This window comes from Heptranchias perlo, chromosome 25 (assembly GCF_035084215.1).
Source record: "Heptranchias perlo isolate sHepPer1 chromosome 25, sHepPer1.hap1, whole genome shotgun sequence".
NCBI lineage: Eukaryota > Metazoa > Chordata > Chondrichthyes > Hexanchiformes > Hexanchidae > Heptranchias > Heptranchias perlo.
The window spans coordinates 7,586,061-7,608,899 of record NC_090349.1 but is presented as its reverse complement, the minus strand read 5'-3'; the positions used below and the strand labels follow the sequence as shown (position 1 = coordinate 7,608,899).

The window sequence follows — 22,839 nt, the reverse complement described above, 5'->3', positions numbered from 1 at the left end:
CTATGGGGGCCATGCATAGATCGGGGGGGGGGGGGGGGGGGAGGGGGTGGATGGATCGGGGTGGGGGGAGGGGGTGGATGGATCGGGGGGGGTTCGGATTGCGGCAGATAAGCTTGTTGGGCCTGGAGGAAACACTCCTGCTGCTCCTGGCCCATGAGCAGTGCAATAAAGGCACTCACCTGATGATCCTTGTCGCCTCCTTTTACCTGGTGAGAATCAATAGCCCCGGGAATCCTGGCCCTTATGAGTTAAAAATAAAAAAGCTGTTAAAATGGAGGCACGCAGGCTCCTTAAAAGATTTCAGCGACCGATCCGCTTCCTGAGAGTGAATTGATTGCCCACCCCGACTCTTCCGTTAATCCGGAAGTGGGCGGGTTGGGGTCGGGTTTAACAGTTTTACAATTTTTATCTTCCCACCGCCCCCAACCCACCCGTCCTTGGAGGTTAAAATTACCCCCAGGGAGAGTCACGTCCTCTTGAAGTCCATGCTCCGATGGCTCAAAGGCAACCCCATGACCCACATGTTTATTAGAAGTGATTGACACCAAAAGAGGTGAACCCTTCTAACACATGTCTCACTCAGATTGGTCAATTGAATGTAAGAAGCTTTTCTTCGAAGTTAAAAAAGGTTTCGGCACACCTCTAGTTAGTAGTAGAAGCAGCAGAGAAACTAGAAAAAGTAGACTCTTAACTTCCTTAGATGTAGTTTCTCTTTGTTAGTTAGAAGAGGATTCTCTTTGTGTTCTCTCATCTGCTTCAAAAGGCATTTGATAAAGTACCACATAATAGACTTGTTAGCAAAGTTAAAGCCCATGGGATTAAAGGGGCAGTGTCAGTGTGGATACAAAATTGGTTAGGGGGCAGAAAGCAGCTGGAGTATTGTGCCCAATCCTGGGCACCACACTTTGGGAAGGATGTCAAGGCCTTAAAGAGGGTGCAGAAGAGATTTACTAGAATGGTACCAGGGATGAGGGACTTCAGTCATGTGGAGAGACTGGAGAAACTGGGGTTGTTCTCCTTAGAACAAAGAAGGTTAAGGGGAGATTTGATGGAGGTGTTCAAAATCTTGGACGATTTTGATAGAGAAAATAAGGAAAAACTGTTTCCAATGGCAGAAGAGTCGATAACTAGAGGACACAGAGTTAAGGTGATCGGCAAAGGAGCCAAAGGTGACGTGAGGAAACATTTTTTTTAATGCATCGAGTTGTAATGATCTGGAATGCACTGCCTGAAAGGGTGGTGGAAGCAGATTCAATAGTAACTTTCAAAAGGTGAGTTGGATAAATACTTGAAGGGAAAAAATTTACAGGGCTATGGGGAAAGAGCAGGGGAAAGGGACAAATTGGACAGTTCTTTCAAAGAGCTGGCACGGGTACGATGGGCCGAATGGTCTTCTCCTGTGCTGTACCTACTATGATACTTCTGTAAGTAACCTTTACCTAGCAGATGTAGATAGATACTTTTACCAGTTCAAGTATATTCAGGACAGAGAGTAAGTGGTTATAGAAGTTAAACTGAACCAGCCAGGAACAGTGTCTGAGATCAAGGAAGGTAAGAGAAAAGCCAGCCAACTCAGATACAGTCACTCAAAGAAGATAGGCTCAACTGGAACAGATGATCCAAGTGGAACAGATAACCCAACCGCGGAAGGGGCTCATCGACTCAACGCTCCAGAAGCTAATGCCAGAGAAGGAAGACGGTCACTCAGAGGTTGTATAAGCTTAGGAAACATTGCTAACCACCAGCATCCAGACGTTAATCTATTCAATAGATTGACTATCTAATGCTGTTAACGTCAGCTATCTGGGGATTTAACTCTAATTTAACCTCACCAATTTGCAGCAGTCTCAGACACTGATTTTAACATTAATTTAAAAGTCAGTGACTTCATTAGTGCTGAATTATAGTGACACTGCTGAGTTTTTTTTTAAATTCGTTCATGCGATATGGGCGTTGCTGGCGAGGCCGACATTTATTGCCCATCCCTAATTGCCCTTGAGAAGGTGGTGGTGAGCTGCCTTCTTGAACCGCTGCAGTCCGTGTGGTGACGGTTCTCCCACAGTGCTGTTAGGAAGGGAGTTCCAGGATTTTGACCCAGCGACGATGAAGGAACGGCGATATATTTCCAAGTCGGGATGGTGTGTGACTTGGAGAGGAACGTGCAGGTGGTGTTGTTCCCATGCGCCTGCTGCCCTTGTCCTTCTAGGTGGTAGAGGTCGCGGGTTTGAGAGGTGCTGTCGAAGAAGCCTTGGCAAGTTGGTGCAGTGCATCCTGTGGATGGTACACACTGCAGCCAATGTGTGCCGGTGGTGAAGGGAGTGAATGTTTAGGGTGGTGGATGGGGTGCCAATCAAGCGGGCTGCTTTATCTTGGATGGTGTCGAGCTTCTTGAGTGTTGTTGGAGCTGCACTCACCCAAGCAAGTGGAGAGTATTCCATCACACTCCTGACTTGTGCCTTGTAGATGGTGGAAAGACTTTGGGGAGTCAGGAGGTGAGTCACTCGCTGCAGAATACCCAGCCTCTGACCTGCTCTCGTAGCCACAGTATTTATATGGCTGGTCCAGTTAAGTTTCTGGTCAATGGTGACCCCCCAGGATGTTGATGGTGGGGTATTCGGCGATGGTAATGCTGTTGAATGTTAAGGGGAGGTGGTTAGACTCTCTCTTGTTGGAGATGGTCATTGCCTGGCACTTATCTGGCGCGAATGTTACTTACCACTTATGAGCCCAAGCCTGGATGCTGTCCAGGTCTTGCTGCATGTGGGCTCGGACTGCTTCATTATTTGAGGGGTTGCGAATGGAACTGAACACTGTGCAATCATCAGCGAACATCCCCATTTCTGACCTTATGATGGAGGGAAGGTCATTGATGAAGCAGCTGAAGATGGTTACAACAACAGCAACTTGCATTTATATAGCGTCTTTATCGTAGTAAAACATCCCAAGGCGCTTACAACCTTTGCTACACATTTTGTTAAGTAATTCTGTCTATTAATTGTTTGTTATTCAAACTGCCAGATGACTCTGATTACATCTATTTATATCTATTAATTGCTCATATAGTCAATGTTTACCTTTTAAGTTGTGATTTTGTAGTCAATGAATAGTTGTTAATGAAAGACTTGTCTGACGTGTTCCTCGATTATTCAGCTAGAAAGGGTGAATTCATTCACTCAGTAGTTTGTGGGTATTCTAATTGAGAGTCAGTAAAGTGAACGCAAAATATAATCTGAACTGGATGATATAAGACAGTTTGGCAAGCCGATTTCAACATCGTTCACTCCTAGATCTAAAATTTGACGGTAAATCCTAGACAGTTCCTGAGGAGGAAGTTAAGTGAGGGAGGTTAAGGATTCATCTGGTTCCATGGCATATATTTGGATGGATACCTAAAACCCACTGTTCTTGCCTTGAGCCTTCAAATGTTTGTCATATAAATACCTCAGCTTCTTGTTGTTTCTTGAGCTTGCATTGAGCTTCATTGCAACAGTGTAGAAGGTCAAAAATGGAGAGAGAAAATTGAAGTGGTATGCTTGGGTGTGCACTTGCGGAGAGAACGGGGTTGTTCTGCAACGCGATCACGCAGTTGGTGTTTCGTCTCCGTAACTTATGGTCTCACGTGGAAGGAGTCCGTACAGTCTTAGACAATGGTGTGAGAAGAAATGAATTGACAGTTGTTGCAGCTCCTCCACTTAGACTGGAATGTGTCAGAGGAAGGACAGCAAGTTGTGCAGGTGGTGAAAATATTCCCTTCCCCCAGTTTCTCCGTCTCCGTCGCATCTGTTCTGACGATGCCACCTTCCACACCAGTGCTTCTGATGTGTCTTTCTTTTTCCTCAACCGAGGATTCCCCTCCACTGTAGTTGTCAGGGCCCTCGACCATGTTTGACTTATTTCCCGCACCTCTGCCCTCGCTCCTGGAATCATAATAGTGTCCCCCTTGCCCTCACCTACCATCCCACCAGCCTCCACATTCAACATATCATCCTCTGCCATTTCCACCACCTCCAGCGTGATCCCACCACAAAACACATCTTCCCCATCCCTCCCCTTTCAGCATTCCGAAGGGACCGCTCACTCCGCGACAGCCTGGTCCACTCTTCCATTACCACCAAACCGGCTCTCCTTCCCACCGCACCTTCTTGTGCGAGTGCAGGAAATGCAGCACCTGCCCTTTTACCTCCTCCCTTCCCACCAGGGCCCCAAACACTCCTTCCAGGTGAAACAGCGATTTACTTGTACTTCTTTCTATACTGTATTCGCTGCTCACAATGCGGTCTCCTCTACACTGGGGAGACTAAACGCAAATTGGGTGATCACTTTGCCGATCACCTCCACTCAGACTGCAAGCGTGACCCTGACCTGCCGGTTGCTTGCCATTTTAATTCCCTGTCCCACTCCCACTCTGACCTCACTGTCGTCTGCCTCTTACACTGTTCCAGTGAAGCTCAATGGAAGCTCAAGAAACAGCACCTCATCTTTAGATTAGGCATTTTACAACCTTCCGGACTCAACATTGATTTCAATAACGGATCATAACCACTGCTCCCATTTTTTCGGACGCCAGTGCTGCTAATGGTTCTGATGTTGCCATTTATAGCTCCTCCAGACCCATCTTTTGTTTCTTTACTTGTCCCATTATCACCCTCCTTGCCTTGCACCATCATCATTTAATCATTCCTGCCCTCCACCCTATCAGAGACCTCCCCTGTTGTTCTTTCCTTCCCTCTCCTTCCTCCCCCTCTTTCCCTGGCTCTGTACTTGCTTAAAAACTGTTTAATCTGCAACTTCTTCCAGTTCTGATGAAAGGTCATCTACCTGAAATGATAACTCTGTTTCTTTCTCCATAGATGCCTGACTTGCTGAGTATTTTCAGCATTTTCTGTTTTTATTATTGGTGAAAATATGAACCAAGTTGTTGTGTAGGGAACAGCCAACAACAACTTGCATTTATATGGCCCCTTTAACATAGTAAAACATCTCAAGATGCTTCACAGGAGCGTTATCAAACAAAATTTGACACCAAGCTACATAAGGAGATATTAGGACAGGTGACCAAAAGCTTGGTCAAAGAGGTAGGTTTTAAGGAGCGCCTTAAAGGAGGAAAGAGGGGTAGAGATGTGAAGAGGATTAGGGAAGGAATTCCAGAGTCTAGGGCCTAGGCAGCTGAAGGCACAGCCACCAATGGTAGAACAATGAAAATAGGGGATGCGTAAGAGGCCAGAATTGGACAGAGATCTTGGAGGGCTTGAGGGCTGGAGGAGGTTACAGAGACAGGGAAGGGTGAGGCCATGGAGGGAGTTGAAAACAAGCATGAGAATTTTAAAATCAAGGCATTGCCAGTTGATACAGGAAGCCAATGTAGGACAGCGAGCACAGGGGTGATGGGTGAACGGGACTTGGTGTGAGTTAGGAATCGGGCAGCAGAGATTTGGATGAGCTCAAGTTTACGGAGGGTGCAAGGTGGGAGGCCGGCCAGGAGAGCTTTGGAATAGTTGAGTCTAGAGGTAACAAAGGCGTGGATGAGGGTTTCAGCAGCAGATAAGCTGAGGCAGGGGCGGAGATGGAAAGTCCCTTTGGAAAGCAGTATTTAATAATAACTGGTAACAATTTCTTCTCTTTCTCTGTGAAACGATTCTGAAAAATCACATTTAAAAAAATATATATATTTTTATGAAAAATACATTCCACCCAGAATAAAATGAATTCCAGAGGGCTTTTGTTCTGTGCTCAAGGAAGAAAAGAAGACAACACTACTAGATATTGGCGCAGATCATATGGAGTAGCACTTTGCTTTGCACTGTGCTTCTCTTTACCACACACTGACAGATCTCAGTTTTCAGTGAATTTAAATGAGATGCCACAAATCAATGACTGTGAAAATAGATAAACAGATTCCAGCAGGATTTTAACATGTCTATGCAAATAACATAAGTCTGTCAAAAAAAATTACTTTGTGTACTATTTCATAGCAGCAAGTTCCACTAACCCATCACGCCTGGCTCCCTTCCCCCAGTGCCTCAATTTTAAAATTCTCATCCTCATGTTGAAATCCCTTCATGGCCTCATCCCTTCCTATCTATTTACAATCTATATCAATGACTTAGTTGAGGGGACCGAGTGTAATGTATCCAAGCTTGCTGACGATACAAAGCTAGGTGGGAAAGTAAGTTGTGAGGAGGATGCAAATAAGCTGCAAAGACTATAGACAGGTTAAGTGAGTGGGCAAGAAGGTGGCAGATGGAATATAATGTGGGGAAATGTGAAGTTATCCACTTTGGTAGGAAGAATAGAAAATAATATTTTTTAAAAGGTGAGAGACTAGTAAATGTTGGTATTCAGAGGGATTTGGGTGCCCTTGTACACGAATCACAGAAAGTTAATATGCAGGTACAGCAAGCAATTAGGAAGGCAAATGGTATGTTGGCCTTTATTGCAAGGGGATTGGAGAATAAGAGCAAGGAAGTCTTGCTGCAATTACATAGGGCTTTGGTGAGACCACACCAGCAGGACTGTGTACAGTTTTGGTCTCCTTACCTAAAGAAGGATATACATGCCTTAGAGGGGGTCCAACAAAGGTTCACTGGATTGATTCCTGGGATGAGAGGGTTGTCCTATGAGGAGAGATTGAGTAGACTGGGCCTATATTCTCTGGAGTTCAGAAGAATGAGAGGTGATCTCATTGAAATGTATAAAATTCTCAGAGGGCTTGACAGGGTAGATGCTGAAAGGCTATTTTCCCTGGCTGGAGAGTTTAGAACTAAAGGTCATAGTCTTAAGATAAGGGGTCGGCCATTTAGGACCGAGATGAGGAAAAATGTCTTCACTCAGTGGGTAGTGAATCTTTGGAATTCTCTACCCCAGAGGGCTGTGGCTGCTCACTCATTGAGTATACTGATAGATTTTTGGACCCTAAGGGAATCAAAGGATATGGAGTTAGAGTGGGAAAGTGGAGATGTGGTAGGTCATCAGCCATGATCTTATTGAAAGGCGGAGCAGGCTTGAGGGGCCTTATGGCTCCTAATTCTTATATTCTTATCTCTGTAACTTTCTCCAGCCCTACAACCTTCCGAGAACTCTGCATTCCTCTTGTGTATCCGCCACTCCTTTTGCCCCACCATTGGTTGCCATGCCTTCAGCCGTCTAAGTTCTGCATTCTGGAATTTCGTCCCTAAACTTCTCAGCCTCTCCACCTACCTCTCCTCCTTTGGCTCTTCTTAAAAACCCCTTCTTTGACCAAGCTTTTAGTCACCCTTCCGAATAGCTCCTTCTTTGGCTTGGCATCCATTTTGCCGGATTGTGCTTCTGTGAAGTGCCTTGGGATGTTTTTTCTATACTAAAGGTGCCATGTAAATGCAAGTTGTTGTTGTTGTGCAGTCTGTACGTTGATCACTCTTTGTGTGAAGAAGAATTTCCTGAGATCAGTCCAAAATTTACCTTATATTAGTTTGAACCTGTGTCTCCTTGTCCTACTCTTTCAATTTAATTTAAAGTAATATTCTAGATTTACCTCCCTGCTATTGCTATTGTTATAAAGGTATTTTTCATCATGGCAGTTGATGTATAGAAAGTATTACAGGGGAAGAATTCCTGTCCATGTGTTACATTTCGGGATTTCAGACCATGCTGCCGCAGGTGAACTTATCTGTGTTAAAAATGCTACGATTGAGCCAATCTTATCTCTCAATGGGTTAAATTCATAGGACAGCAGAGCTCCAGGTGTAAATTAGTTTTCAGATGGAGTCAGCATGCGGGAAACAATGAAAGATCCAGTTCACACTTGGCATTGGTCTGAAAAGGCATCTACAGCAGACCCGAATTCATAACAGTGTGCTATGTGTGACGTGACAAAATCATAAACTTATTTTTTATAAATAAGTTTTTGATTTTATGACATATGGTGCATGGAGGAAATCTTACCCTTCTCCAAAGTGCTTTTTAATGTGTTTATTCAGAGTGGAGACTAGGCTATGGTGATGTAAAAGTATCAAGCAGTTTAAGTAATGTCAAACTGTGAGAGGTTCATGAAAATGTGAACCCCCATCAGATGAGTTATTTACTGCCTTTATCTCACTCCTCAGTATTTTGTTGGTACACATAACATACCTTAAAAATATGGGAGTTGATTTTATCTCCCAGTGAGTTTCAGGTTGGGGGGGTGGTGGTGGGCAAGTGCAAAATGCCCAGATTTCATGCCTGGGGTATTTTAACTCATGGGCGACATCAATATGCCACCGGTAAGCTGCCCGCCCGAAACAGGTGGAAAGCAGCAGCGGGCTGATGGGTGGGAGCGGAAGTTAAGGTAGCCGGTACCCAAGGAAGTCTTGCTTACAAGAAGGTACGTCATGGGGAGGGGATTTGGGGAGGAGTCCGGGGCACAGAAGGCCGCAAATTCCCTGCTCCACTGGTTCCTACAAAGGAAAGATTTTGACTTACCTTGGAGGGCTTTTTTGTCCTCCTGACAGCTTCTGACCTGCCTTCACCTGACAGGATCGCGATGGCAACTTTTGTGCTCCAACCTGAGTTAAAATCCAACCGGCCCAGCCACTGAACTGCAATGAGAATTCCAACGGGAAAGGGTTGAATGCTCCATTTCAAAAGGCCCCCCGCTTCATTCCCTCCGGGCAGGAAGGGTTCAAATTCTCCCCTGGTCTGAAGTCACAAGTGCAACTTATACAGTGACTAAATGAAAAAGCTTTAATATTACAAAGGCACACCCCAAGTTGTACCCGCAAATTTGTATGAATACTTGAACAAATGTGCAACTTATACTATAAAACTATTGTACACTGATAACTAATCACAGCCAGTGCTTCTTTTTATATGTAGATTATCAGGAGCAAGTTTCACTGTGGTTTGAGACTCTACCAATGGTATCACTCAACCTGAAGGGCCCAACAGGGCTGAGTATCAGTTGCCAATTCTACACTGGTTCAATTCTGCTCCCTGTGGCTTTGCTAAATATCCAATTTGATATCCCAACATGTAGTGACTGTTGGCTAACCGAGTGACTTCCGTGATTGGTGGGCCCTGCATGGCACCTTCTGCATTACTGTATTTCCCCTGACCTTGCTGTTAAAATCTGTTAGCTTACAATTTATGTTCAGTTTGGAAACCCCTTTCCTAAATATTCATAATTTCCCCTGGTTAATGGGGAGGCAGTTGAACAAATATTAATGGTTCCCTCACTGTGATAGGAGGCACTTATTGATGAATTCTTGTGAAATTGGTGCGAAATCAAGGTAGAATCAAGTGCATTTATATCTGAAGATATTGTTTTCTGGTTATACAAACAAACAATATTTTAATTTCAATTATATCTTCATTTTTTTTATTCGTTCATGGGATGTGGGCATCGCTGGCAAGGCCAGCATTTATTGCCCATCCCTAATTGCCCTTGAGAAGGTGGTGGTGAGCTGCATTCTTGAACCACTGCCGTCCGTGTGGTGAAGGTTCTCCCACAGTGCTGATGGGTAGGGAGTTCCAGGATTTTGACCCAGCGACAATGAAGGAATGGTGATATATTTCCAAGTCGGGATGGTGTGTGACTTGGAGGGGAATGTGCAGGTGGTGTTGTTTCCATGTGCCTGCTGCCCTTATCCTTCTAGGTGGTAGAGGTCACAGGTTTGGGAGGTAGTGTCGAAGAAGCCTTGGCGAGTTGCTGCAGTGCATCCTGTAGATGGTACACACTGCAGCCATGGTGCACCAGTGGTGAAGGGAGTGGATGTTTAGGGTGGTGGATGGGGTGCCAATCAAGTGGGCTGCTTTGTCCTGGATGGTGTCGAGCTTCTTGAGAGTGTTGTTGGAGCAGCACTCATCCAGGCAAGTGGAGAGTATTCCATCACACTCCTGACTTGTGCCTTGTCGATGGTGGAAAGGCTTTGGGGAGTCAGGAGGTGAGTCACTCACCGCAGAATACCCAACCTCTGACCTGCTCTTGTAGTCATAGTATTTATGTGGCTGGTCCAGTTAAGTTTCTGGTCAATGGTGACCCCCAGGATGTTGATGGTGGGGGATTCGGTGATGGTAATGCTGTTGAATGTCAAGGGGAGGTGATTAGACTCTCTCTTGTTGGAGATGGTCATTGAATGGCACTTGTCTGGTGTGAATTTTACTTGCCAATCAATATCAGCCTAAACTATAACAAAATACACTGGATGCTAGAAATCTGAAATAAAGATGTTGCCTGACCTGCTGAGTGTTTTCCAGCATTTTCTGTTTTCATTTCAACCTAAACTACTTCTGTCTTCTCAAACTTGAAAAAGACTAAACTATTCTCATTCACCTGATTAACTTTTTCAACATAGATAGCTCCTGTTTGTGACACCTTTTGTACTTTCGCCAGCTAAGAAATGCTACTCTCGTGGACACTGTGGGCCATCAGCAGCAGCAGAATTGTATTCCAGAACAATCTGTAACCTCATGGCCCGGTATATTCCTCACTCTACCATTACCAACAAGCCAGGGGATCAACCCTGGTTTAATGAGGAGTATAGAAGAGCATGCCAGGAGCAGCACCAGGCGTACCTAAAAATGAGGTGCCAACCTGGTGAAGCTACAACTCAGGACGACATGCATGCTAAACAGCGGAAGCAACATGCTATAGACAGAGTTAAGCGATTCCACAACCAACGGATCAGATCAAAGCTCTGCAGTCCTGCCACATCCAGTCGTGAATGGTGGTGGACAATTAAACAACTAACGGGAGGAGGAGGCTCTGCAAACATCCCCATCCTCAATGATGGCGGAGTCCAGCACGTGAGTGCAAAAGACAAGGCTGAAGCGTTTGCAACCATCTTCAGCCAGAAGTGCGGAGTGGATGATCCATCTCGGCCTCCTCCCGAAATCCCCACCATCACAGAAGCCAGTCTTCAGCCAATTCGATTCACTCCACGTGATATCAAGAAACTGCTGAGTGCACTGGATACAACAAAGGCTATGGGCCCCGACAACATCCCAGCTGTAGTGCTGAAGACTTGTGCTCCAGAACTAGCTGCCCCTCGAGCCAAGCTTTTCTAGTACAGCTACAACACTGGCATCTACACGACAATGTGGAAAATTGCCCAGGTATGTCCTGTCCACAAAAAGCAGGACAAATTCAATCCGGCCAATTACCGCCCCATGGGTGTACTCTCAATCATCAGCAAAGTGATGGAAGGTGTCGTCGACAGTGCTATCAAGCGGCACTTACTCACCACCAATAACCTGCTCACCGATGCTCAGTTTGGGTTCCGCCAGGACCACTCGGCTCCAGACCTCATTACAGCCTTGGTCCAAACATGGACAAAAGAGCTGAATTCCAGAGGTGAGGTGAGAGTGACTGCCCTTGACATCAAGGCAGCATTTGACCGAGTGTGGCACCAAGGATCCCTAGTAAAATTGAAGTCAATGGGAATCAGGGGGAAAACTCTCCAGTGGCTGGAGTCATACCTAGCACAAAGGAAGATGGTAATGGTTGTTGGAGGCCAATCATCTCAGCCCCTGGGCATTGCTGCAGGAGTTCCTCAGGGCAGTGTCCTAGGCCCAACCATCTTCAGCTGCTTCATCAATGACCTTCCCTCCATCACAAGGTCAGAAATGGGGATGTTCGCTGATGATTGCACAGTGTTCAGCTTCATTCGCAACCCCTCAAATAATGAAGCAGTCCGAGCCCGCATGCAGCAAGACCTGGACAACATCCAGGCTTGGGCTGATAAGTGGCAAGTAACATTCGCGCCAGATAAGTGCCAGGCAATGACCATCTCCAACAAGAGAGAGTCTAACCACCTCTCCTTGACATTCAACGGCATTACCATCGCCGAATCCCCCACCATCAACATCCTGGGGGTCACCATTGACCAGAAACTTAACTGGACCAGCCATATAAATACTGTGGCTACGAGAGCAGGTCAGAGGCTGGGTATTCTGCAGCGAGTGACTCACCTCCTGACTCCCCAAAGCCTTTCCACCATCTACAAGGCACAAGTCAGGAGTGTGATGGAATACTCTCCACTTGCCTGGATGAGTGCAGCTCCAACAACACTCAAGAAGCTCGACACCATCCAAGATAAAGCAGCCCGCTTGATTGGCACCCCATCCACCACCCTAAACATTCACTCCCTTCACCATCGGCGCACAGTGGCTGCAGTGTGTACCATCCACAGGAGGCACTGCAGCAACTTGCCAAGGCTTCTTCGACAGCACCTCCCAAACCCGCGACCTCTACCACCTCGAAGGACAAGAGCAGCAGGCTCATGGGAACAACACCACCTGCACGTTCCCCTCCAAGTCACACACCATCCCGACTTGGAAATATATCGCCGTTCCTTCATCGTCGCTGGGTCAAAATCCTTGAACTCCCTAACAGCACTGTGGGAGAACCGTCACCACACGGACTGCAGCGGTTCAAGAAGGTGGCTCACCACCACCTTCTCAAGGGCAATTAGGGATGGGCAATAAATGCTGGCCTTGCCAGCGATGCCCACATCCCATGAACGAATAAAAAAAAAAGTATCTGTTACAATTTAGCAACTCCTTTTCCACAACTGCATACTTCTGCCTCAGGGAGGTTTCATTTGTTTCAAAATAGGAAGCGTTGACAGAAACACAAACTTATGTAATCTGTCCATAGTTATTGTTCATAACTTTTTTTTTAGTCGTTCACGGGATGTGGGCGTCGCTGGCAAGGCCGGCATTTATTGCCTATCCCTAATTGTGTCCGTGAAATCTTCCATTCAAAAGCTTGTTCTCATTTAACATGAGCACCCTGTGGAGGACAATTGTGAGGACCTGAACTGCTGCTTCTAATCAGTTCTTGCCTTTTTAGTGACTAAGGGAAGGTTTCTCCTCTTTGGGATAGAGTTCCAGCAAGGCAGGACGACCGCACATCCCTCCAAATCCACCCCAATCCAACCCATTTCCCTGGGTCCTAGTGGGTTCTCTGTAGCCACAAGGGAACTCGCCAGTATCAAACTGCAAAATCCTGGTGGTACTGTGGCACCAGAAGAGACAGATGGGCATTTAAAGGGGCACAAGAGCCCCAGAGATCAGAAATCGGCAGCACTTTGCCTTGGAAGAGAATAAAGCCTACAGAGGAACCTCAGGGGTGTTACCACTGCTTCCCAAGCCACTTTTCATGTCAGTCCTGGGAAGTGGCAGTAGTTGGGGCAGATGCCAGGAAAATCTGATGGGACCTGCTGAGTGGCAGGCAGGGAAGGAGTGGCCAGGGACGATCCCGGTGGGTATATGGGGAGGGAAATCTAGGTTGGGGCAGTGAGATTGTGGTAGGCCTCACTGGCGGAATTTTCCCTCATTCTCTGCCGCTATCCAGATCTATTTCGGATAGGATTGAGGAAGGGGAATCCAGACTTAGATGTCTTCTCATGTTATTTTTTTTTATTCATTCATGGGATTTATTGCCCATCCCTAATTGCACTTGAGAAGGTGGTACTGAGCCGCCTTCTTGAACCGCTGCAGTCCATGTGGTGAAGATACTCCCACTGTGCTGTTAGGTAGGGAGTTCCAAGATTTTGACCCAGCGACGATGAAGGTTCAGCAATATATTTCCAAGTAAGGATGGTGTGTAACTTGGAGGGAAACGTGCAGGTGGTGGTGTTCCCATGCGCCTGCTGTCCTTGTCCTTCTAGGTGGTAGAGGTCGCGGGTTTGGGAGGTGTTGATGAAGAAACCTTCGTGGGTTGTTGCAGTGCATCTTGTAGATGGTACACACTGCAGTCACGGTGCACCGGTGGTGGAGGAATGATTGTTTAAGGTGGTGGATGGGGTGCCAATCAAGTGGGCTGCTTTGTCCTGGATGGTGTCGAGCTTCTTGAGTGTTGATGGAGCTGCACTCATCCAGGCAAGTGGAGAGTATTCCATCATACTCCTGACTTGTGCCTTGTAGATGGTGGAAAGGCTTTGGGAGTCAGGCATTGAGTCACTCGCAGCAGAATACCCAGCCTCTGACCTGCTCTTGTAGCCACAGTATTTATGTGGCTGGTCCAGTTAAGTTTCTGGTCAATGGTGACCCCCAGGTTGTTGATGGTGGGGGATTCGGCGATGGTAATGCCGTTGAATGTCAAGGGGAGGTGGTTAGTCACTCTCTTGTTGGAGATGGTCATTGCCTGACACTTGTGTGGCACGAATATTACTTGCCACTTATCAGCCCAAGCCTGGAAGTTGTCCAGGTCTTCCTGCAAGTGGGCACGGACTGCTTCGTTATCTGAGGGGTTGCAAATGGAGCTGAGCACTCAGCACACATCCCCACTTCTGACCTTATGATGAGGGAAGGTCATTGATGAAGCAGTTGAAGATGGTTGGGCCTAGAACACTGCCCTGAGGAACTCCTGGGGCTGAGATGATTGGCCTCCAACAACCATTACCATCTTCCTTTGTGCTAGGTATGACTCCAGCCACTGGAGAGTTTTCCCCCTGATTCCCATTGACTTCAGTTTTACGAGGGCTCTTTGATGCCGCACTTGGTCAAATGCTGCCTTGATGTCAAGGGCAGTCACTCTCACCTCACCTCTGGAATTCAGTTATTTTGTCCATGTCTGGACCAAGGGTGTAATGAGGACTGGAGCTGAGTGGTCTTGGTGGAACCCAAACTGAGCATCGGTGAGCAGGTTATTGGTGAGTAAGTGCCGCTTGATAGCACTGTCGACGACACCTTCCATCACTTTGCTGATGATTGAGAGAGGACTGATGGGGCGGTAATTGGCTGGATTGGATTTGTCCTGCTTTTTGTGGACAGGACCTACCTGGGCAATTTTCCACTTTGTCGGGTAGATGCTAGTGTTGTCGCTGTACTGGAATAGCATGGCTGGAGTCACGGCTAGTTCTGGAGCACAAGACTTCAGCCATACAGCTTTGATGTGGCCCACAGGCTTTGCTATCCAGTCCACTCAGCCGTTTCTTGATCTGTATGTTCTTCATTCTAAAACTTATCTATATGAGGAAAAGGAGTATTGACAATGGCTGGGAACAAGCTACCCATCTTGCCCTTTCAGATACAGAAGCAAAGGATAAGAATCACCTATGCTAAAGAGGGGGGATTAGGTAGGTGTCATTTATCATAGTATCATATTAGGTACAGCAAAGGAAGAGGCCATTTAGCCCATTGTGCCTGTGCCAGCTCTTTGAAAGAACTACCCAGTAGTCCCTTTCCCCTGCTCTTTCCCCATAGCCCTGTAAATTTTTTCCCTTCATGTATCTGTCCAATTCCCCTTTGAAAGTTAACATTGAATCTACTTCCACCACCCTTTTAGGCAGTGCATTCCAGATCATTACAACTCGCTGCGTAAAAAAATGTTTCCTCATGTTGCCTCTGGCTCTTTTGCCAATCACCTTAAATCTGTGCCCTTCTGCCACTGGAAACAGTTTCTCCTTATTCACTCTGTCAAAATTGTTCGTGATTTTGAACACCTCTATCAAATCTGCCCTTAATCTTTCCTGTTCTAAGGAGAACAACCCCAGCTTCTCCAGTCTCTCCACATAATTGAAGTCCCTATCCTTGGTACCATTCTAGTAAACCTCTTCTGCACCCTCTCTAAGACCTTGACATCCTTCCCTTTGGTGCTCAGAAATAAACACAATACTCCAGCAGAGGCCTAACCAGTGTTTTATAAAGGCTGAGCATAACTCCCTTGCTTTTGTATTCTTTGCCTCTATTTATAAAGCCCAGGATCCATATGCTTTTTTAACAGCCTTCTCAACTTGTCCTACAACCTTCAAAGATTTGCATGTGTACCATTAGTATGTTTCACTGATTCGTGTAACTTCACTTTCTTCCTGCTGTCTGGCTTCAGTATCATGTGGCAAGCTGGACAAGATGGAATTGAGCTTTATCCATGCTCTTTAACGTGTGTGAAAATCATTCTGAAAGTTATGGAGAAATTTCAGTTATGTAAAGGATCACATGTAAGCAATCCCAGCATTTAAAAAAAAAATGAATTTGCAGTGAATACAATGGCAAGTGCATACAAGCGGGTTTGACTGCTTATACAGTGTCTTATGAAGTACTACAAATACAAATTTTATTACTGCTCTGTGAAATCTTAGCCAATGGCCAAAAAATGCCTTTGCATTTTTAGCATTAAGCACATAACAGTTGAACTTATATTCATGTTGAATTTGTTGCACTGTGTTTCTTTTATTATTTACTCCTTGTTTTCTTTTCTCCTGCAGGTTTGCATTTCTGGAACATGATGTGATTACACCACTGGCTGAGCTGCTTAACGATCCTGAGGACATTTGTCGTAAAAACATGCACATGGCTCTGGAGATGTTTTCTGAGATCCCCATAGGTAGGAGTCTTAATTCAGCAGTGTGAACGGAAAAAGTGTATTGAGCAAAGGAATAAACCTTGATGGGAGCTTGTATTTTTTTTAATTGACATGTTATTTTAGGGCAACTACAGCAAATTCTACAGTTTGGGATACTGAAATATTTCCAATGTTAAACTATTATTTGAACTCCTTTAGAATTGATTGGTGTTACTAGTGTTATGCATAAGCCCACTACTATCTGATCAAAAATATATAATTCCTAAATGTGAAATGAAAATTTCTGTGCAGTGTTTTTCACTCTGTTCTCCAATCTCGACCCCCCCCCTCTGCCCTCCACTGAATTACTGAGAATGAGTTAACTGTGACCATTTTTATCTCATGATTGAGGGAAACCACTCAGATTGGGTAAAACAATTCATTCCATTAGTGATACAGAATCTGAAAGGAGATGTCATCACATGGTCATAGCTCTGTTATGCAATCCCTACACAATTCAGTCATACATTAGAGGCAGTATGAATTTGATATTATCAATTGGAAATTATTGCTCTGTAAAACAGTGCATTTGTATTTGTGAAAATTCTTGTCACTTAGCTTTTGTATGAGTAGAAGGAAAGTATTCTCTAGCTTCTGTGCATCAGAATAAAGGAGACAAAGGAGCAACGATTGGCTGTAATATATTTAAGAAGTTGTAAATACTTTTTGCTTCTCTAATGGTGAGATTGGAATTATGTTATTATAATTTGTGGTAAAAGTACATTCTTGACCTATATGTATATAGGACTGGAACTGGACAAAGATTTTGCCAGTATTCATAGAGATATTATTGAAGTGAGCAAGAAAAGGATTATGTGGGATTTACTAGAGGTTTCTGAAGGGTTACAGAAAAGGTGTATTGAGCAAAGGAATGAATCTTGATAGGAACATGTATTTTGCATGTATGCTAAACTATAAAGGGTTTTGATAGAATGAATAGGGAAAGACTATTTCTTCTGGTTGGGTGGTCATTGATGAGGGGTCATTAATTAAAAATTGTCACTAAAAGTGAGGGGGAGAGAGGCTCGGAGAATTTTTTTTTCCTCCGGGGATTGTTGCAATATGGATTGCTTTGCCATAGGGAATGGTTGAGGCAGAGACCTTTGCATCTTTTAAGGGAATATTTGATAAATATTTGAAGCAGAGGAAGTTATAGGGCTATGGTGCAGTGGGATTAGTTTTGGATTGCTCTCGTAAAGAGCCGACAGTGACATGATGGCTGAATGGCATCCTATTGTACTGTAAACTTTTATGTGGGTTAGGATCTTGTGTTTGATTTCTGTGCAATCTCAGCAAAATCCATTCAAATCAGTCATATAAAATGGTTACCTGTCTCTTAGATACAGCAATGGCTAAGCTCAACAGATGAGCCAATTGATCAAGATGGCAAACATTTGAGATGGTGATTATAAGCTATAAATCACAAGGCTCTAGCACTTACAGATGCATGGAACTGGAGATAAAGATATTATTAAAAGTGGATTACATTCCTAGTAAATACAGTATAGTTTGTTGGTACTAAAAATTAAGACACAAATACTGCATTAAATAATGTAGAAAATACCTCCGGAAGGAATTTTTGAGTTTAGAATTCATTTCCGAAGTGAGAAGAACTGATAACTCAATGAGAAGTCATTCTTATGAATAAATAAGTTCAGCAGAGTACAGTTGTAGATTTGAATACACTGTATATACCACTCATTTTTTTAAAAAGCCTTTTATATACAAGTAATATTAATGAATGTTTATGCACAGATCGAAGAACTATTCAACTGATTTGATATGAAAGTTCTTTTGACAACATCCTGTTTATTTATCTAGTAGACAAAGGTCAGTCATCCCATTGGGTTGTGGGGAAGAGTATTGTTGATTGCTTGCGAGAAGTTGATACTTACTGTGGATTGAGATGCCCACATACGTGTGTGTTGTTGTATCATCATGAAGTGTTTTACCCATAACAGCGCTTTGCTGGTTCGAATTCATGAGTATGAAACTTAAGTTTGCCACAGATTTGTGTGTTGACTTTTTTTCATCTTAGAAATTCGAACCAGTAGTTCAGTATCATGGTTGTGACATTCCTTTACAATTGGATTTTATTTCTGTTTGCATTTCCATATTACTTTAGTTGGAATGATTTTATTTTAAACTGTTTTTATTTTTTTTGTACTGCAAATAATTATAGCATTTGTTAAGCAATTGACAATATTGCCAGAACCAGGAAAGAGACAGTCCAAAATTCTTGTAGTTCTTTTCAGCACTTTTTGACCCCATTAGCGATCTCGTATGGTATAGCCAGTACATCTACAGGATAGACTGCAAGTTACATTGAGTGACCTTTCTTTGACATGAACATGAATAGTCCATTTGCTGCTGACACTGCCAGTCATTGAAACCACATGTTGTGTGGTCCTTGTATACCTATCAATACTTTTAAACAGTGTACAGTCTGAACTAATCTTAGAGCAAAGCTCCTTTAATAGTTCAACCATTTAAAATATAATTGTACACTTGCATACATTAACATGCCAGCAATTTGTTAATTGTATCCATGTGATTTATATCAATTAGTGTTAATTGTATTCAGGTGGTGTGTATCAATTGGGGCTCTCTTGTATCCATGTATAAGAGAGCTTATCGAGGGTGTGCTGTGTGTAATGTGGAGTTTTGTGAATGAAGGCTTGGAAGCAACTGAAGACCAGACTCTAGTATTCTATCCTTCACCGGGCTATCCAGCTTATAACACAATTGAAACCAAAATTCCACATGACTGGTATGAGCTATAGTTAACGTATAAAATATCTATTGTTCCACATAGGACCAACAATTTGATTAGCACCTAGAACCAAGTTTCTGCATCTGATACACAGATCAAAGAACCTGCCTGCATCTTGTAGGCAGATGAGCACATCATTTTAAAGTTTAGTCAAGAGACGTTGGCTTCCATTTTAACTCTGGTTGTTTCAAAATTATTTACATAAACGACCAATATTTTCTCCTATTTGATACAGAACAAAAATGCCACTTTCAGAACAAAGTCTGTGTTCAATTTTTTACTTCTCTAAGTTGTAGTTGGATGTTGAGGTGAGAGTCAGCAGTGTAAGCAAGTCATTTGCATTCATCTACTGGGTCTGAATTATGGCACTGGCACTGCGTAAAAAGTAGTGTAAGAACTATTAAATGGATGGAAACTAGAAAAGTTGCAAACGGGGATGGTGAAGATATGAAAGAGAAATACACTAGGTTTGTGGTTGCAACAGGTACTGCTAACTGCAATTTTGCCATAGTTTGTGCTGGACAAGACATTTGTGCTGGATCCCTTTTTTAAAAATTCCTTCATGGGATGTGGGTGCTGCTGGCAATGCCAGCATTTATTGCCCATCCCTAATTGCCCTTGAGAAGGTGGTGGTGAGCCGCCGCCTTGAACCGCTGCAGTCCGTGTGGTGAAGGTTCTCCCACAGGGCTGTTAGGTAGGGAGCTCCATGTTTTTGACCCAGCGACGATGAAGGAACAGCGATATATTTCCAAGTCGGGATGGTGTGTGACTTGGAGGGAAACATGCAGGTGGTGTTGATCCCATGTGCCTACTGCCCTTGTCCTTCCAGTTGGTAGAGATCGTGGGTTTGGGAGGTGCTGTCGAAGAAACCTTGGCAAGTTGCTGCAGTGCATCCTGTAATGGTACACACTGCAGCCATGGTGCGCTGGTGGTGAAGGGAATGAATGTTTAGGGTAGTGGATCTGGTGCCAATCAAGCGGACTGCATTGTCCTGGATGGTGTTGAGCTTCTTGAGTGTTGTTGGAGCTGCACTCATCCAGGCAAGTGGAGAGTATTCCATCACACTCCTGACTTGTGCCTTGTAGATGGTGGAAAGGTTTTGTGGAGTCAGGAGGTGAGTCACTCGCTGCAGAATACCCAGCCTCTGACCTGCTCCTGTAGCTACAGTATTTATATGGTTGGTCCAGTTAAGTTTCTGATCAATGGTGACCCCCCCCCCCCCCAGGCTGTTGATGGTGGGGGATTCGGCGATGGTAATGCCGTGGAATGTCAAGGGGAGGTGGTTAGACTCTCTCTTGTTGGAGATGGTCATTGCCTGGCACTTGTCTGGCACGAATGTTACTTGCCACTTATGAGCCCAAGCCTGGATGTTGTCCAGGTCTTGCTGCATGCAGGCACGGACTGCTTTGTTATCTGAGGGGTTGCGAATGGAACTGAACACTGTGCAATCATCAGCGAACATCCCCATTTCTGACCTTGTGATGGAGGGAAGGTCATTGATGAAGCAGCTGAAGATCGTTGGGCCTAGGACACTGCCCTGAGGAATTCCTGTAGCGATGTCCTGGGGCTGAGATAATTGTCCTCCAGCAACCACTACCATCTTCCTTTGTGCCAAGTATGACTCCAGCCTCTGAAGAGTTTTCCCCCTGATTCCCATTGACTTCAATTTTACTCGGGCTCCTTGATGCCACACTTGGTCAAATGCTGCCTTGATGTCAAGGGCTGTCACTCTCACCTCACCTCTGGATTTCAGCTCTTTTATCCATGTTTGGACCAAGGCTGTAACGAGGCCTGGAGCCAAGTGGTTCTGGCGGAACCCAAACTGAGCATTGGTGAGCAGGTTATTGGTGAGTTATTGCCGCTTGATAGCACCGTCGACGACACCTTCCATCACTTTGCTGATGATTGAGAGTAGAGTCTGTTTTTGAATTGAGGCGCTATGTGAGTCCACTACTGGTCAACTCCTGACTGGATTGTTTTTTAACTAATTCTTTTACACTTCATGTGCAGCTGCCAATATCTTCAGGTTGGGGGTGGGGATGCAGCTGACATGCACCGGCCAATCAGTGGCTGAATTATCCCCAGTTGAGGTCACCCTTGCAGTGGCCTATCAGTAAGTGTGTGTGTTGGGGGAAAGTGTCCTATCTATTCACTGTTGAGATATATGGTTGGTTACTGTGTTCTCCAGGTTTTACACGTACTATGTGCTTTTTTTTGAATGTTCTATCTGCAGGCTGTTCAGCTTTTCCGGCTGCCCTATTGACAGCATTCCTACATGTAGCATTCTGCGATTGCTGGTCAGATTTTGACGGGTGCATTTGCATTTCGGAAACTCTGTTTTGCTATACTGCAAAGTTCAAATACATTTTTCCCATATGACTGTGTTTACCTTGCGATCCCGGTTATATATATTTTTTGAACAGGAATGCCTTTTAACTACTGAGAGTGTGGGGGAGGGAGGGGGATTGTCACGAATGTGAGGTGATGTCCCTTTGCAATTAATTAGTCACATAATGTTACATTTACATCACCACCTACATACCTTTAGAATGTTGACACCACTCACCATTTAAAAAATATGATAGATAGATTTCATATATTGCAGATGATTATTAAATACAGCAAACCAGACCCAAGTGAACACATGCAGCTCCTATTTACCACGATTAAATGATGAACGTATTAACAAAAATAGCTTTTCACAAACAAATTTGGAGGTGCCCGGTGTAGCCTTTGCTGTACTACTACCGTAAACAATGGCAGTGCCAAAAGTGAAGCCAGCTGTGGTCAAAAGCATGACTATCACTAGCTTAACTTGCTTCTCCTATACCGGTAATGTGGTGCTTTTACTCATACTAGTCAGTTCTACACTGGCTCAGTAAAAAGTTTGAAGGGAAAAAGTTGTTTGAAAAAACCCAAAACTGACTCCAAATGCTTAAACATTCCATGTGTATGCACAGCTGCTGTTTTCACCCTCCTGCTGATAAATGATTAACCCAGGCAGACATTTTTAATTTTGTATGTAACTGCATCTTTCTCATGGGCTGGGTACTTCTTTTTATTCGTTCATGGGATGTGGGCGTCGCTGGCAAGGCCAGCATTTATTGCCCATCCCTAATTGCTTTTTACTCAGCTAGTGTAGAACTGACTAGCATGAGTAAAGGCACCACATTACCGGTATAGGAGAAGCAAGTTAAGCTAGTGATAGACATGCTTTTGACCACAGCTGGCTTCACTTTTGGCACTGCCATTGTTTACGGTAGTAGTACAGCAAAGGCTACACCAGGCACCTCCAAATTTGTTTGTGAAAAGCTATTTTTGTTAATACGTTCATCATTTAATCGTGGTAAATAGGAGCTGCATGTGTTCACTTGGGTCTGGTTTGCTGTGTTTATGGTGGCGAGCTGCCGCCTTGAACCGCCGCAGCCCGTGTTGTGAAGGTTCTCCCACAGTGCTGTTAGGAAGGGAGTTCCAGGATTTTGACCCAGCGACGATGAAGGAACGGCGATATATTTCCAAGTCGGGATGGTGTGTGACTTGGAGGGGAACGTGCAGGTGGTGTTGTTCCCATGTGCTTGCTGCCCTTGTCCTTCTAGGTGTTAGAGGTCATGGGTTTGGGAGGTAGTGTCGAAGAAGCCTTGGCGAGTTGCTGCAGTGCATCCTGTGGATGGTACACACTGCAGCCACTGTGCACCGGTGGTGGAGGGAGAGAATGTTTAGGGTGGCGGATGGGATGCCAATCAGCAGGCTGCTTTGTCCTGGATGG

At 44.7% G+C, this 22,839-nt stretch overlaps 1 protein-coding gene across 1 annotated transcript in view; it reads left to right on the top strand.

The window, feature by feature from the left end:
• rsph14 (radial spoke head 14 homolog) overlaps positions 1-22,839 on the top strand; it is a 710,550-nt gene that overhangs the window by 23,927 nt on the left and 663,784 nt on the right. Inside the window, exon 3 of the mRNA XM_068005520.1 lies at positions 16,164-16,282. Within this exon, the coding sequence (XP_067861621.1) occupies positions 16,164-16,282 (119 nt within the window). The remainder of the gene's footprint in view (positions 1-16,163; positions 16,283-22,839) is intronic.